This window comes from Myxocyprinus asiaticus, chromosome 3, assembly GCF_019703515.2.
Source record: "Myxocyprinus asiaticus isolate MX2 ecotype Aquarium Trade chromosome 3, UBuf_Myxa_2, whole genome shotgun sequence".
NCBI classification, from domain to species: domain Eukaryota; kingdom Metazoa; phylum Chordata; class Actinopteri; order Cypriniformes; family Catostomidae; genus Myxocyprinus; species Myxocyprinus asiaticus.
The window spans coordinates 35,102,501-35,118,483 of NC_059346.1; the positions used below are offsets into that span (position 1 = coordinate 35,102,501).

The window sequence follows — 15,983 nt, forward strand, 5'->3', positions numbered from 1 at the left end:
ATTACAAAAAGGCAATAAACCATGATGCTGCAGGCCATAAATAGATCACAGCTCTCTTTTCATTTTAACTGAACTGCATGGTCCTAAATGCTTCATTGGTCTCTTCACACAGTCAGCAATTTCCTTTATCTCTATTTACATAATGAACAAACATAGACTTACCTGAGCACCATGGGCTGCAGGGCCTGGGAGGCCAGTCGCTCAAACATCCTCTGCAGCGGTGGGTGGAGTGGGTGATCTTCATCTCCTAAAGCACAGCTACAGCGCTGAAGCAAGCGTGAGTGCAGACCCGCCTCACACAGGATCTGCTGGTTCCTCTCTGAATGCACCAGCAGCTGCACGATGTTAGCAACTGCTAGCTGAAGGTCCAGAGCATGCTGAGGAGCAGAGTGAGGATGAAGTGAGCTTCAGGCTCAGCTAAACACTCAAAATAATCTTTATAGCAATTTAAAGCTGCTCAATTTTTTGGCCATCTTGCTAACCTCTCACACTTAACTCAGAATTAGAGCACACCCTCCAAAGATGTCAGCAAACCTACAGTAAATGGACTAAACGATTGCTGACTATGTTTTGATTCAGAGCCTATGTCTACAAATAAGCAGCTCATACCTCAGGCTGTTTGTCAGAAGAAACGGAGGGTAGAAGGTCAAGCATTGCCAACACTGCTCCAGGGTGGATGACTACAGGGTCTGAAGAATGTTGAGAGGGATTCGCCAAGTGCAGCTTTAGGTCTGTTAAGGCTTTACCGGGAGCAGAGTTGGATGAGCTGTGGTAGCCATGTCTATTTGGAAAAAGAGATCACTTAAATCACTCGTCTTAGGCTCAGTAGTATGTCTCAGTGTCTGGAAACTACAGCAGTGCAATAAAGCTTCATGAGTTATGCTATTCTTTTATGTATTTTTACTTCACAGTTTCTCCTTAGACAGCTATTTTTTTAATCAGTAGAATTTTCTGGTCAAAGTTAGACTTACTCTTAAATACAGCACAAAGATTTCAGAACATCAGCTTTGATATAATATTAATTATAAATCAAAATTCCCCAAAGAGAGCTTGAGAAAAATAACAGGCTGAAAAAAAGGTGTCAGCACAACCAGGAGGAGGAAATTTTTGCAATTGCAAGCTCTGGGTGTAAACAAAGTAATTCAACATGGCAGATGAGGTGGTGCAGATGAGGAGAAAGAAAGAGCAGAAAAAGATGATGAAAACAAAGATGATTAAGTAGAGGAAAAGTAAGATGAGAGGGATCTAATGAGAGGGAAATAAATACAGGACACAATTATCAAGAAAGGCACGAGAAAGATGGAGAGAAATAGGGATGGACATTTTGTCTACTAGAGTACTTGAATGAAACATCAAGTGGTATTTTGGGGTATTTTTTTTTAATTATTTGTCTATGTACGTTCTGTATGTCTGGGTCTAGCTGTTTTGTGTCGTGTTTAACTTATGACGGTATGAAAAGTTAAAAATAAAAACAAGTGTCAAGTGTTTTAAAAAAGTGCCAAGACTCCAGCATTCTGTATCATTTAGTTGCGCTCCATCAAACCATTTTTGAAAGGAAGAATTCGTCTGTGTTAACACACTCCAATACTCTCCAAAGTGCTGAATGCTGTTACTGCCCCAGAAAGAAAGTCACTCTGAACAGTGTTCATATAAATTGCTGTCTGATTAATCAAGATACCTATCAAAATGACACAGTAACCAATCACAAAATTAAAAATGAGGCCCCTTTCTGACACATTGTGTATAGTTGCGTGTATAGTTTGAAGTTGAATTATTGGGTGATTCTCATGAAAGAAAATGTCCTAGTCAAATTTAACCCACCAATCAATAAAAAAAAAACAAACATGATTTTATAATTTGCATTAAAGAAAATGAAGCCAAATTATTTTTGCATTGTGACATTAACGCTTAAGCTCATTTTAACCCCAGTTCACATTACTGTAACACGTCTACATGTTTTACTTTTACTATTCCCATTGTTTTCAATGCTGATTGTCATTACCGTCACAGTCTTTTTTTCTTCTTTTTTTTTTTTTACTGTATTACATTAAAAAAAAATGTACAATTTTTTGGTTTTTTTATTTTTATTAAAATCAGTAAAAAAATTAAAAGGCAGTACCCAGGCAGCACTACTATGATGTATAAATAATTTACAATTTAAATAATATATAATTTTTTCCACATTGCATTAACGAGAATATCATAATGACCATCTTTTCTCGCACTGCAGTAAATGAGAATTGGGGGTTCAAATGTGTGTAATTGTCATGAAATCAATCTCACAATGTAAAAAATCTTAATCGCCCCAAAATAGGGTTCATATTCTATATGCAAAATACAATAGATCTTTTTTTTTTCTTTCTTTTTTTTTTTTTTTTTTTTTGAGTAAAATAGCACCAGGACATTTTCTTGATGGGTTTCATCAGAATCACCCACTTGGGTACTTGTACCCATTCCTGAAGAAAAAAATTGAATGAAGAGAGGGATAAAGAGGGGAAAATTTGACTTAAGGAAGAGAGAGGGAAATGGAGTGGAAAAGAAATTCTCTGATCACTGAACAAGCAGATAGTAGGATGTGAAAAAAAAGGAAAAGACAGGGAGAAAAGGAAGAGGTGGCAGAAAGCAGTACCTCTTCCTGGCGACTGCTGGAGTGCCCCAAGGAGAGGGCAGTGAGGTCTCGTGAGTCAAGCAGGGAGGCACCTGCTCAGCACGACTACACGATGAACACACAGAGTCACGACCCAAAAATCAACATACAGACAGATCCAACATTCACACAGCCATCCACAAAAACCCGCATGTGCAGCCAGGCAATGCCAGAGGTTACAAGAGAAAAAGAAACGAGAAAGAGCGAGAAAGGAAAGCAGTTAGTATCTCATGGCATGGCACATAGAACTTATTAGATGAACTTTCAGATCATGCTAATCTAAAACAGACACAAGCACATAACACATCTACCATTAGATGGAAAGTACAGGTTTATACATCTCTTCTGAAAGTAACGACTTCTGATAATGTGTCATTAATGGCAACTACACACTATTACAGTGTAATCAGGGAATTCATATCAAAACACATTGACCCTTTCAATCCATCAAGAAAAAAACCTGTAAAATGAGTATCCACACCTGTCAAATGAGTCGGTGGCCATCTTGTATAGGTAAATGAACAGCTTGCTGCAGTGTTTGAGTGTGGGACACACGTTTTCTGCAGGCATGATCTCATCCTCCAGTAATCGTTGGAATGGTTGGGAGTTTGAGGGGAACACGGTCACTGGTCCAACTTTCTTAGCATCAGAAAAACAACCCAACAGTCGCACTGCATCGGCCAGCTTCTCGTACTGGATCTCGGTGTGAAAGAAGTGCGAGTTGGCTGGTTCGTAACGCATGGCTGCTGTTAGTGTGCAGAAAACGGTGTGTAGAAGTTCAAAGACTTTGTTCTGGTTGACCTTTTCCCAGCCACTGACAGGTGGAGAACAGAGAGAACGCTCCATGGCAACCAGCAGTGAGGTCACATACACAAAGCCGCCCACCTTGCGGAAGACGGTGCGTGTACGGTGGCTCTCGCGCAGCACAGTAAGCAAAGCCTAAAGATAAAGAGAAAACAATGAACAATGAATGTTTTTCAAGTTAATTCAAATGAACAAAGACCTCATAAAATCAAATTTGGAGTTTTGCGGCTTTTAGTCCTTGTCTATTAGCTTGGACCAAAAGCCATGGTTCATGGCTGTGATGTAACTAAAACTTGTTGGTTAAAAAAAAAAAAAAAATAAATCCTTCAATATGTTACACCCAAACTTCCTGTTTCAATAGAAAATCTATCAACACAGGAAATAAAACTGCTTTTTTCAACTGATGTCATGGGGCATTTAAATTATGTGAATTAAAAGTTAATCATGAAACAAGGTGCTCCTAACCCATTTTATGTAAATATGGTGGCAAAAAATAAATAAAAAGGTGTCCTATGCATCACAAAAGTGAAGACGAGTTTGCTAGAGTTCTGAATGTGCCTTCTCACCCGCAATATGTCAGTTTTGAGCTGTAGCTCTGTTGATGGTGCGGAGTGCATAAGGCCCAGCAGCGTGCCCATGTCATCATCTCCAGACGGCGACAGCACCAGCTGCTGAATGATCATTAGAGCATGCTCACGACACTGACGGTACTTCACGATGTTGTGTACACATCGCGCACCTCCAAACTCACGGAACAAACCTGAGAGTGAGATCATTTGATGATTTTATTGTTAGACGTAGATGTTAGATGTAAATATTAAATACATCAGGACAGTATTTGGCTGCACTCAGATTCAACCCAGTGGTAATGCCACATTTGAAACACAAGTAATTTGCCAACTCTTTACAATTAGGTTCAATTTGTTAACATTAGTTAACATGAACTGACAATGAATAATATTTTTACAGCATTTAAAGAGCACCTATTATGGTTTTTAAGCGTGCCTAATTTTGTTTTAAAGATCTCATACATTAGATTTACATGCATCCAAGTTCAAAAAACACTTTAATTTGCTCATAATTAAAATTGCAGCATTACCTTTTTTCCCAGTGTCAAAAACGACTCGTTCAATGATCCGTTCTAAAGGATTCATTCTAAACTCCTCCTTTCAGAGAGCCTACTCTGCTCTGATTGGTCAGATGTCCCAGACTGTTGTGATTGGTCTACCGCTTAGTGAAGTGTTTGAAGGCGCGTCAAAGCTGTTCGCGAGCAGCCAATGAACACCAGAGGCGGGTTTTTTGTTACCAAATTACATAGGTTAGTACAGGAAGTAAGTCTGGAATTACTAACGACTCGTTTCAAGTGTTCAGAATCAGTTCTTTCTTTTGGGAGTCAATAACTCCATTTGCACTTTGATTTTTTAAACTTTGCAGAATTTTTTACATTCACAAACAGCTATATAACACACTACATGAAAGGTAATATTTGAAAAACCATTATAGGTGCTCTTTAATAATCTCTGTTAATGTTAATTTCAACATATAGTAATACATTTTTAAACTCAAAAGTTGTATATGATGACATTAATGCAATATGAACTAAAATGAACTAACAATGAACAATTGTATTTTTATTAACTGACATTAACAAAGATTAATAAATGCTGTAAAAATATATTGCACACTGTTAGCTCGTGAAACATAATGAATTAACTAATGTTAACAAATGGAACCTTATTGTTAAGTGTTACCAGTAATTTTTTGCACTGAAAACTAATTGGCTAACAATGCATGAGAGCATCTGTGAGATTGAGTGTTGAAAGACTGGGCAGCAGACATGATAGAGAATGGAAGTGATTACAAAGCTAATGTTAAGAGCATTCCCTGACTCAGCAGTAAGAGTGAGACTACTGTAGGGCCTGTTGGCAGGGTTTAAAGGAATATTCCAGGTTAAATACAGTACTTTAGCCCTATCAAGTAGTCTAAATGATTTTCTGTATGCCCCATATGCAGTCAATCACCACAGGAAATCATTTTGACTACTCTTTCCTCATTTTGTAAAAAAGGCAAAATGGATACTAATGCACTTACAATGGAAGCCTAGGGGGCAAGTGTACCAAAGGGTTTAAAATGTGAAATTCTTTGTTATAGAACTTATGAATTATTCAGTACATGTGTTTTTTTCTTTCTGTAACATTGTCTTAATCAGCCTTTTGATGTGGTACTTGGTGGGAATTTTCTAGGTGGATGAAACTACAGGTTATGCATACCGGCATAACATCCTGAGGGTGGAGTTTTCTCCATGCAAATAGTGCTTTATGGATAGTTTTCTCAGATCCCTTCCTGGTCACGTGCATGGATATTATGATAAAGTTGCAGGGATTACATAGTCATTATATGGTTTATCACAACAGTCTCATGCAAGCAAGCATAAAGTCATGGTTATACTTTCGAAATAGTGTGACATGATTATTTAAAAAAATTATTAAAATTCACCCCCATATGCTTGAACCATAAATACAGGAACACCTGCTGTGAGAATTTTACCAAGAGAACAATGCCGGTGAGCGAGAAATACAGACGAAACCAAAATAGAAAGAGATGTACACAGTCATCTAAGTATTTTTTTTTTCTGGGGGCCTAATTTTCTGTCTCTCAAGCTCAGAGTGAGCTAGCTAAGAGGAAGAGACAGTCAGTGACAGAAAAACTACTGAGTAGGTCTAAATTCCAGCCTCCATGTATTGCCTGCCATTTCCTCTTTCAAAAAAACGAAATCCTCCTCAGAACAATTGATCATCACTTCAATCTGCTTTAATATCAAAGTCACACATTAATCAAAACTAACCCCACTCCAGAAAACAGTCACACAGACTTGCCTGCATTGGTGTTCGAGCCTTGCAAAAGGACTGTGAGTGTCTCCATGACAAGCCAGGCAAGCTGCTTTTGCTCTTCCGCTATATTGTTCTTTGCATCGCCTGCCCACAAAGAGAGGGAACAGTCCATAAACAGAAATTATGAATAGTATTTGTACAGCCTTATCAAAAATTGCTTGTATGTATTGCTAATGAGTTCTGATACCTTCAAAACACAGCATGCTAATCAAGAAACTTATAGGCACACACATATACAGTTGAAGTCAAAGTTTACATACACCTTAGCCAATACATTTAAACTCATTTTTTTCACAATTACTGATATTTAATCATAGAAAACATTCCCTGTCTTAGGTCAGTTAGGATAACTACTTTATATTAAGAATGTGAAATGTCAGAATAATAGTAGAGAGAATGATTTATTTCAGCTTTTATTTCTTTCATCACATTCCCAGTGGGTAAGAAGACTTTGCTGTCCTTAAGCCATTTTGCCACAACTCTGGAGGTATGCTTGGGGTCATTGTCCATTTGGAAGATCCATTTGCGACTGAGATTTAACTTCCTGACTGATGTCCGAAATGTTGCTTCAATATATCCACATAATTTTCCTTCCTCATGATGCCATCTATTTTGTGAAGTGCACCAGTCCCTCCTGCAGCAAAGCACCCCCACAACATGATGCTGCTACCACCATGCTTCACGGTTTAGATGATGTTCTTCGACTTGCAAACTTCACCCTTTTTCCACCAAACATAACGATGGTCATTATGGCCAAACGGTTCAAATTTTGTTCCATTAGACCAGAGGACATTTCTCCAAAAAGTAAGATCTTTGTCCCCATGCGCACTTGCAAACTGTAGTCTGGCTTTTTTATGGCAGTTTTGGAGCAATTGCTTCTTCCTTGCTGAGCAGCCTTTCAGGTTATATCGATATAGGACTTGTTTTACTGTGGATATAGATACTTGTCTACCTGTTTCCTCCAGCATCTTCACAAGGTCCTTTGCTGTTGTTCTGATATTGATTTGCACTTTTCGCACCAAACAACGTTCATCTCTAGGAGACAGAATGCGTCTCCTTCCTGAGCGGTATGATGGCTGTGTGGTCCCATGGTGTTTATACTTGCATACTATTACTATACTACTATTGTTTGTACAGATGAACATGGTACCTTCAGGCATTTGGAAATTGCTCCCAAGGATGAACCAGACTTGTGGAGGTCCAAAAAATTTTTTCTGAGGTCTTGGCTGATTTCTTTTGATTTTCCCATGATGTCAAGCAGAGAGGCACTGAGTTTGAAGGTAGGTCTTAAAATCCATCCACAGGTACACCTCCAATTCAGTACACCTCCTATAAGAAGCTAATTGGCTAGTTGCCTAAAGAATTTACATAATTTTCTTGAATTTTCCAAGCTGCTTAAAGGCACAGTTAACTTAGTTTATGTACACTTCTGACCCACTGGAACTGTCATATAGTCAATTAAAAGTGAAACAATCTGTCTGTAAAAAATTGTTGGAAAAATTACTGAGTTAAATAAAGTTGATGTCCTAAACGACTTGCCAAAAAATTATAGTTTGCCAATATGAAATCTGTGGAGTGGTTAAAAAATGAGTTTTAATGACTTCAATCTAAGTGTATGTAAACTTTTGACTTCAACTGTATATGTATACACATATATAGAATAGCTCCTCATTGGCAAATCTTATTTGTAAAATATCAGACTTACAAAAAAGCACTGTGGTGGTACCATGGTACAGTGATGGTATGGTACTTTAAAGGGGTCATGAATTGGAAAATTAAGCTTAACATGATATCTTGACATATAAGAGCTCATAGCACTATAAAAACCATACTGTAAATTTCAGAACCGAAAACTTCTTCGTTAGTCCAAAAAAGGCTTTATTGAAACCAAGGTGCCAAAATGGCTTGTTCTCTACTTCCTCCTCACTAATACATCATACTGAGATTTTACATCAGAACAGGCCAGTCTCTGCATAAACAGATCAATGCCTACTTTATTGTCGACCCTGCTTAGGCCCGCCCACCGGTCTTGCGGTTAGAGTAGAGCGGTAAGATGATTTTTGGAGCAACAGGAAGTGTCACGATGGCCATGAAGATGTCAAGACGTTGCAGTGCCAGGGTGTGGGAAACTAGATCTCTTGCATTTGCTTCGCAAGGATCCCAACATTAAGAGTGTTTGACGTTTATTTTTAATGAAGTCCCGGATCGCGTCGGTAAGAACGTGTTTGTTTGCTCACTTCATTTTACCGATGATTCTTTCACAAACAAGACACAGTTGAAGCAGGCTTTGCAGAGAGACTTAAATTAAAAGATGATGCAGTGCCAACTATATTGGACCCGACAGTGATGTTGCAACAAACAAGTGTGAGTATCCATTTTAATTGTTTTGCTTCGTATGTTACAGACTGTTAGATGTGTACTGAGTATTTGATTTGATCCTAGTGATGTTAGACGCTCGTGTATTAGTTTTAATGCACAGGGATCTCTAAGCAGCATATATTTTCTTGTTCTGTTGGCATGATGGCACAATTGCCACAGATGCACCTAAAGAGTATTGATATCAATATATTTAGACAATCTCTTTCCTTTTTAATGAAAACATGACTCATTGTAATGAATAGCATATGTTTGTCACTACACTGAATAAATGACGAAAGATGATTATATGATGAATGACAGTGCGACAAACACCGGTGAATGTATCCTGTATATGTTTACATGTTGCACGGCAAGTGTATCCTTTCACAGTTATAAATGTGATCGTACCATGTATTTACACTTTATTTGGTACTGTCATGCGTTACTCAGCTTTTGTAAAACACGGAAATGTTTCACCGTTGGAAAATGCCCCAACTGTGTAACAAGATACACACCATTGTGTCGCATCTTGTTTTAAACAACAATAAAAGTAATACCTATTGCACAAATAGACAAGTAAATTACAGTGATTACTTAACCACGCTGTCACAGACTGCAGTATCCGTGGTGTTTGTGGAGGGGGTTAATTAGGGATCAGACTCTGGCTCAAACATGTATGAATGTTTTCAACACAACCCCACATGCGCGTAATGGCGGGGGCATTTACACTTATCCACATTCAAAGATGTTACCCAATCACAGCAGTGGGCATTTACACTGAAGTCTTCAAGAACACACGCTCCAAAAAACGGAGGATTTGAATCAGAGGCACAAAAACTGGATAGAAAACAACCAATTATTCCTAAACTATGACTACTTTTAATGAAAAAAATAAATAAATAAAAAAATAAATAAATAAATCACACAAACATTGTAAGTGGACCTCAAGGAACATTATAAAATAAAATAAAAATCCAATTCATGACACCTTTAATATACTGTATTTACACCATGGTACTGGATAATTACCTTATTCATGTGCAATGGTATTTAAAGGGTGCTTAAAAGTACTACAAAGAAAATCATGGCACTACCATGGTATATGCCCAAAAACATGGTATTACCATGGTACATGTCAAACAATCCTTGGTATTACCATGTTACTTTTTTTTAGCATAACTGTGCACCTTTCATTTTAAATGGTTGATGATTGCAAAGATAATTAGAAGTCTTACCCTGCTCGCTCTGGGTTTGTGTTGGGTCTTTCAACAGTGCTGCATATTTGTGGAGCAGGTTAACTAGCACTTCAAGCAGTCCAACTTCGCGGAAGACATCACTGAAGACAGAGTGGTGGCGTCCAAGCTTCAGAAGAGTGCGGGTAGCTGTGATGCTGCATCCATAGGAAGTGCTTGACTTTAACAGCACACTAACACTAAAAAGCTCTTTGCATGGTACGTAATTGAGTCCAAAGACAACAAACTCTAGCAGTTCAAAGTACTTGGACTGCACCTCAGGCAGCTTTGCAATTCGCTCTGCAAACTGCGAAAGCGTATGTTGTGCCTCTAAGATGAAATAGTTGGCGTAGTCGGCAGCATAGATGTTGGCGATAGCTTCAAGGATCATACGTGCTAACCGACCGCTCTTGGCCTTCAAGAAGGCATTCTGAAGAACAGAAAAGGCCTGTATGTTCCTGACTGTATGGCCTGAAAAGAGAAATCCAAATATTGTAAAAAACAAAAAAACAAAACAATCCTCTACCCATGCATAAATAATTAGGATGGCATGATGGACTTGGGCCAGTATTAGAGAGTTTTCAGAACAGTCAAGTTACCCTATTGTGACATATTACATTTGATGATTATGTACATGTTTTTATTCTTTCCAAACATAAACATCAACATTTTGTTTTCTGTGATAAATTCAACATTGTTGCAAATTGTGCTTATTTAAATGTCTTAAATTAAATGTTTTAAAAAAAAAAATGTTTACAAAGAAAACATGTTTCTAAAATGACTATTTAATAATCAATTAACTATTTAATAATACAATATAATATAATATAATTTTATATAATCTTGTAAATGCACTGTAGCAGCACTCACATATTTTTATTTCCTCTAAAAGGAATGTAAGGAAAGGAAATGTGTATACAAGACAACCACCAAGTCATTCTGCTGTTAACCGAAGTTCACATATTTCTAGGGTGGCCAGTCGTCCCATTTTTCCCTGGACAGTCCCGTATTTAAGCACTTTTTCCTAGTGTCCAGACTTATTCTGAAAAAAATCGTGTTTTGTTCCATATTTCCCCTCTCCTAAAATTTCTCTATCGCCTATTGCCTGCAGCTTTCTCAGTCATGTGAGTATTCTAATCAAAGGTAGCCAAGGATACCAATAAAACCTATAAAACCAATAAAATCACACCGTGTTATTTGAGGTACATGATTGGATTAAACTATCCAATCATAATCCCCTATCAATAGACGTCCAGTTAGTGAACTGATTGAAGAGTCAGTTTGAAAGAGCGGCTGGAAAAATGTCAAGGAAGCGTGCATGTACATTTAATGAGGATCTTCAAAAAGAGTTTACATTTCTAAAAAATGGAGTCACAGACAGAGCCTAGTAAAGTGAGGTGTGAGATTTGTGGAGCTCGCTTTTCCATCGCCCATGGAGGCCGCACCAACATCGCACAGCATGTTCATACAAAAAAGAATGTGGATGCTGCTAAAAGTAAGTGTGCCACACCAAGCGATTTTTTTGTGAAGCAAATTTCCGAATCTGACAAGGTGCACAAAAGTGAAGGACTTTTTGCTTATCATTCTGTTGTGCACAGCAATAGTTTTCGGTCGGCTGACTGCACTGTGAAATTGATCAAGAAACTGTATGATCCGAAATTTTCTTCTGCCTGCACCAAATCTCAAGCTGTCATATGCAACTACTCGCTTCTGTGCAGCTTGACTATCAGAAATTACGAGCGGATGATTTCTTTTGTGCAGTGAGAAAATTGTATTCAGCATCCGTGGATTACCTCCAAAATTGGAGCCCACTCATTGGAGAACACAGAAAACCTTGAGTGGGCCTTACTGAGAGACAACCCAGAGTGGAAAGACATTCAGAGCAGCCTCGAACACTTTTACTCCAGAATCCCCGCTCTCAGTTTGATTGACGAAACTACGCTCTTTGATGAGTGGGCTTGCGAAAAACAGTCACTCGTCACATCACAAAGTGGAACATGAACAAGACGGCCATGTCTGAGAGATGGACAGATGTTTTTCGTGAGCTGGAATGCAAGACCATCAATTTCGGAGTCTTAGCCAAGGTCGTGGAGTTTGTTTTATGCCTGCCTGGGACATCTGCATCTGTGGAGTGTGGGTTCTCATTAATGAACGCAGCATGGACACCGGATAAATCTAGACTCAGTGTAACGGTCATAAAGGCAATGCTTTTCGTACATCTTAATTTTGGACTGCATTTTACGATAAGCTCTTGAATGACAAGCACACACTGAGAAAAATTGCTGCCAGCAAAAAGTACCAGGTGACAGCAATTACAGATGCGGATGCACCCTCTACTTTGCATTGATCTGCGCCTAGCCTTTACTACATTTTATCTGTCCCTCTATAGACCAATACTTTGGCAATGTCACAGCCTATGACACAGTTCTCAAAAGTTATCGATCACCATTAAATTGTCTGGTTAAGCTAAAAGAAATGTTGTGCTGGGCTGCGGCTGTAAAAATCACAATGACAAAAACAGAGGGCTTCAATTTTATCGTATTCCATCAACAGAGCTGACTGGACTGATGAGATAATTTCCAACTCATGACTTTGCAGCGAACTTCTTATTAAAGGTATGATATAAACTCAAACCATTATAATAATACTAAAGCCAAGGATATTTCTGTATTTATGACGTCTTTGTGTTGTACTTTCGTTTAATCGATGATTTTAACTAGCTGTGTTACTAGCAATTAGGGGTGTAACGTTTCTCTGTAAAAAAACGAACCGTATTCGCCACCCACGATCCGGTAAGCATTTGCACTGCGGTACACGGTTTCAAGAAAACAAAGTGTCAAATAGACAAGCACAGTTACAACCTCCGCTAATGCATCTGAATGGCTCTGTAGATGGACAGTGTTTCACATGGGTCAACTTGATGACATCACAGTTCTGCACACGTTGTGTGTAGTTGAAAATGGCAAGCAGAGAGAACAGGCCACTGATAAAGAACCCAGCATTATTCAAGTCTCCTGTCTAGGAACATTTTCTTTTTGCAATCAATTACAACAGTGATGGTCAAAAAACATTTACAAACTGTGATTGTTTGCAATCATTTAGACCGACATCACCCCGTGAAAGCCCAGAGCCGCAGATGAGCCGAAACTGCACACAGTCCCTTTCGTTTTAAGCAGGCACTCAGTGATAATTCGGACAGAAATGAAACAATAAATGAAGAGATTGGGGTGTTCCTTGCAGAAGTTATGTTGCCTTTCTCAGCTGATGAAGATTTGGTATTTCAGCATATGATAAAAAACATATGAGCCACGTTACAACATCCCATTTATATCCATTTTAATATGGTTATTCCTTCGATAGTGGTGTACAGCTTCCGAATGGTGAATATCTGCCAAGTTGAGTTTGAAATGCACTTTATGTTGATGCATGTAGCATAATAATGCAGGTATTACTTTAATGTTGATTTAATAATATGATAAAAAAAAATAAAAATAAATAAAAATACAAATTTAAGTTACGGACCCTAATGAAAATGTAACATGGTTTTACTAATACTGTAACCAACCGTGACTGCTGTCACCATGTTTTTTTGTTGCAGAAATCATGTTTTTTTAATTACCCATGGTTTTACAACAGTAATACTGTATGTTCCATATACTGTAATATCCATGTATGATTTTGTGGTTACTATGATGACAAATACCATGGTCAAACTATGGTTACAACAGTAAAACCATGGTGATTTTTAGTAAGGGAAAACCTGTTGAAGTGTTTACCAAATAGAGTATTCTTACTTTGGTTTTGGCAGTCATATTTGTTTTTCTAAACATACCGAATCGTACCGAAACCGTGACCCAAAAATTGTGATACAAACAGAACCATGATAAATTTGAACTGTTACACCCCTACAAGCAATAGTGAACCCAACCCTAGCTAGCTTTGAACCTGATGGCCAGTTTAATCTATATTATCTTTTGGTGATAATTAAGGAGCTAGCTAGCACTAAATGTCTGATCTGTCACATCTAACACAACAGCTTGCCGACATTCTGCCACCTACTGAGCATGCACTGCAATGTTTGGGATTGGTCTATTGCTGGTGTCATACATGTTAGCAGATATAATTTAGCATTTAACATTTTTACTACTGATGACTCCAATTTATTCTTTTCTTTGGCTCTTTCTGAAGAGAGACTATGCATCGAACTAGAGTAGGGACTAGGGGTGTGTGACATCCCATGATTGTAGAGCAAAATAACAAGTCAGCCCTTAAAACACATTCTTGTGCATTCAACCTTTATGCACTCTCACTAATGCTGGCTGCATAAAAATGCCACACCACAACAAAGGGAATAAACTGTGCTTCTTATTGGCTTGTTGGAAAAGAGGAAGTCTTGATGTGACTGGGTGCATAAACATTATCTGGCACCATTATTTTAATTACAGCATTTAATGGCTCTTGGCAAACAAATAACCTAACCAGATTACACAGTAGGTGTCTGCTGTTTGCCTCCTTCTGTCCAATTAATGCCATTTAAAACCAAAGAACACTAATGTTTTAATTCTCCCTCAGAAACAGCAGGCCATTCTACTCCCTCTGCGTGATTAAAAGTGTAATCTAGCTGTTTAGGGGAGAAAGCAGACACAGATTAGGAGGTTAATAAATGAAATGAAGATGCAGAGAGGATGAATATTGCTAATCTCACTCAGTGGGTTAGACAACCATTGATTACAGCTAGGTTAATTCATACGCAAGCTCTTAAAGGGTGAGTTCCGCCTAAAATGACAATTCTTTCGTCGTTAACTCATTCCAAGCCTATAAGACTTTCTTTCTTCTAGGGTACACAAGAGGAGAAGCTGTTTTCTTTCCATACAATGAAAGTGAATGGGGACTGAGGCTGTCAGTCTCTAACATTCTGCCTAACATCTCCTTTTGCATTCCACAGAAGAAAGTCATATGGACAGAATTTTCAATTTTGGGTGGTGCATCCCCCTTTGAAAAGGATTTCATTTGAGTCTCATTCTCCCTCTCTAAAAAAAAAAAAAAAAAAAAAGAGGAATCTTCATCCGTATCACAAGGAATCTGCATCTAAAAAAGAACAGCAGAGCTAAAAATTCATTGTCTGATGGTGAAGTCAAAGTGTCTCAGTTTAATTTGTAGAATAAAATACCTGAATCGGAACCAAGTAAAGAATACCAAATGCTGTAAAAATGTCAATGAATGCAGAATACAAGCACCAAAACGAAATCTTTAGTATTTTACCAATGCTTGGATTGTTAAGCCTCAACATAGTAAACGTGCCATCTGAATGTTTGTAAAGACCTCCATTTTTCAATGTTTCCAGACCAAAGTTCAACATACCAAGGAATTTCACATCAACCATTCACTTTCACACCCAGCTGTGCTGTGACATAAAAAGTCAAGTATATTTCATTTAACGGAGGGCTGACCTTTCCCAGAAGGTTGTGGGACCACAAAACCTGGAAGCAGGAAGGGTGCTCCGGTGGTAAGACCAGCTGGTTTCAGCTCACTAACACCATATGTGGTCAGAGCGGTCACCAGGTTCACCAGGTCCTTTAGAGCATCTTTGGATTCATCCTCTTTGGCCTGCTCCAACCTAGGAGGTACAATATATATTCCAGAGGATTATCACAACTGTTCAGTAATATCAGAATGATAGCATTATCAGGGTTCCCAATCATTTCAAGGCAGAATTTTCCAGGACCCAATGGGTTTAATATTTAAGAAAAACACACGAGAGATCATAATGTATATTGTGGTTATTGGATGGTTATTTTTTCTGAATTATGTATTTGACAGTTTAACTAAATTTTATTACCAAAATTGTGTTTACTCAAATGAATTAATTCAAACTTGATTCAAATTCAAATTTAATTATTTTAATTTTTCAACATACATTGCAATATTTTTTTTATCAAATGATACACTTTTATACAAAATCCTCACAGTACAATCCGAAACAACACTGGAGATATTTTTGTCAAATGAAATCACAGATGTGAAATATTGCTTTGTAATTATTATTTAATT

At 37.9% G+C, this 15,983-nt stretch overlaps 1 protein-coding gene across 3 annotated transcripts in view; it reads right to left on the bottom strand.

Annotated features, from left to right (window-relative positions):
- The window catches only part of LOC127429329 (WD repeat and FYVE domain-containing protein 3-like), a 134,238-nt gene that overhangs the window by 75,494 nt on the left and 42,761 nt on the right, over positions 1-15,983 (bottom strand). For 2 of the 3 annotated variants that reach the window (XM_051678304.1, XM_051678295.1), the window contains exons 8-15: positions 15,383-15,549; positions 9,936-10,403; positions 6,328-6,426; positions 4,018-4,211; positions 3,129-3,586; positions 2,630-2,713; positions 610-781; positions 163-377 (exon numbers count right to left, since the gene is read on the bottom strand). In XM_051678304.1, coding sequence (XP_051534264.1) covers positions 163-377; positions 610-781; positions 2,630-2,713; positions 3,129-3,586; positions 4,018-4,211; positions 6,328-6,426; positions 9,936-10,403; positions 15,383-15,549 — 1,857 coding nt within the window. The remainder of the gene's footprint in view (positions 1-162; positions 378-609; positions 782-2,629; positions 2,714-3,128; positions 3,587-4,017; positions 4,212-6,327; positions 6,427-9,935; positions 10,404-15,382; positions 15,550-15,983) is intronic. The other variant, XM_051678313.1, reaches the window with a different exon arrangement.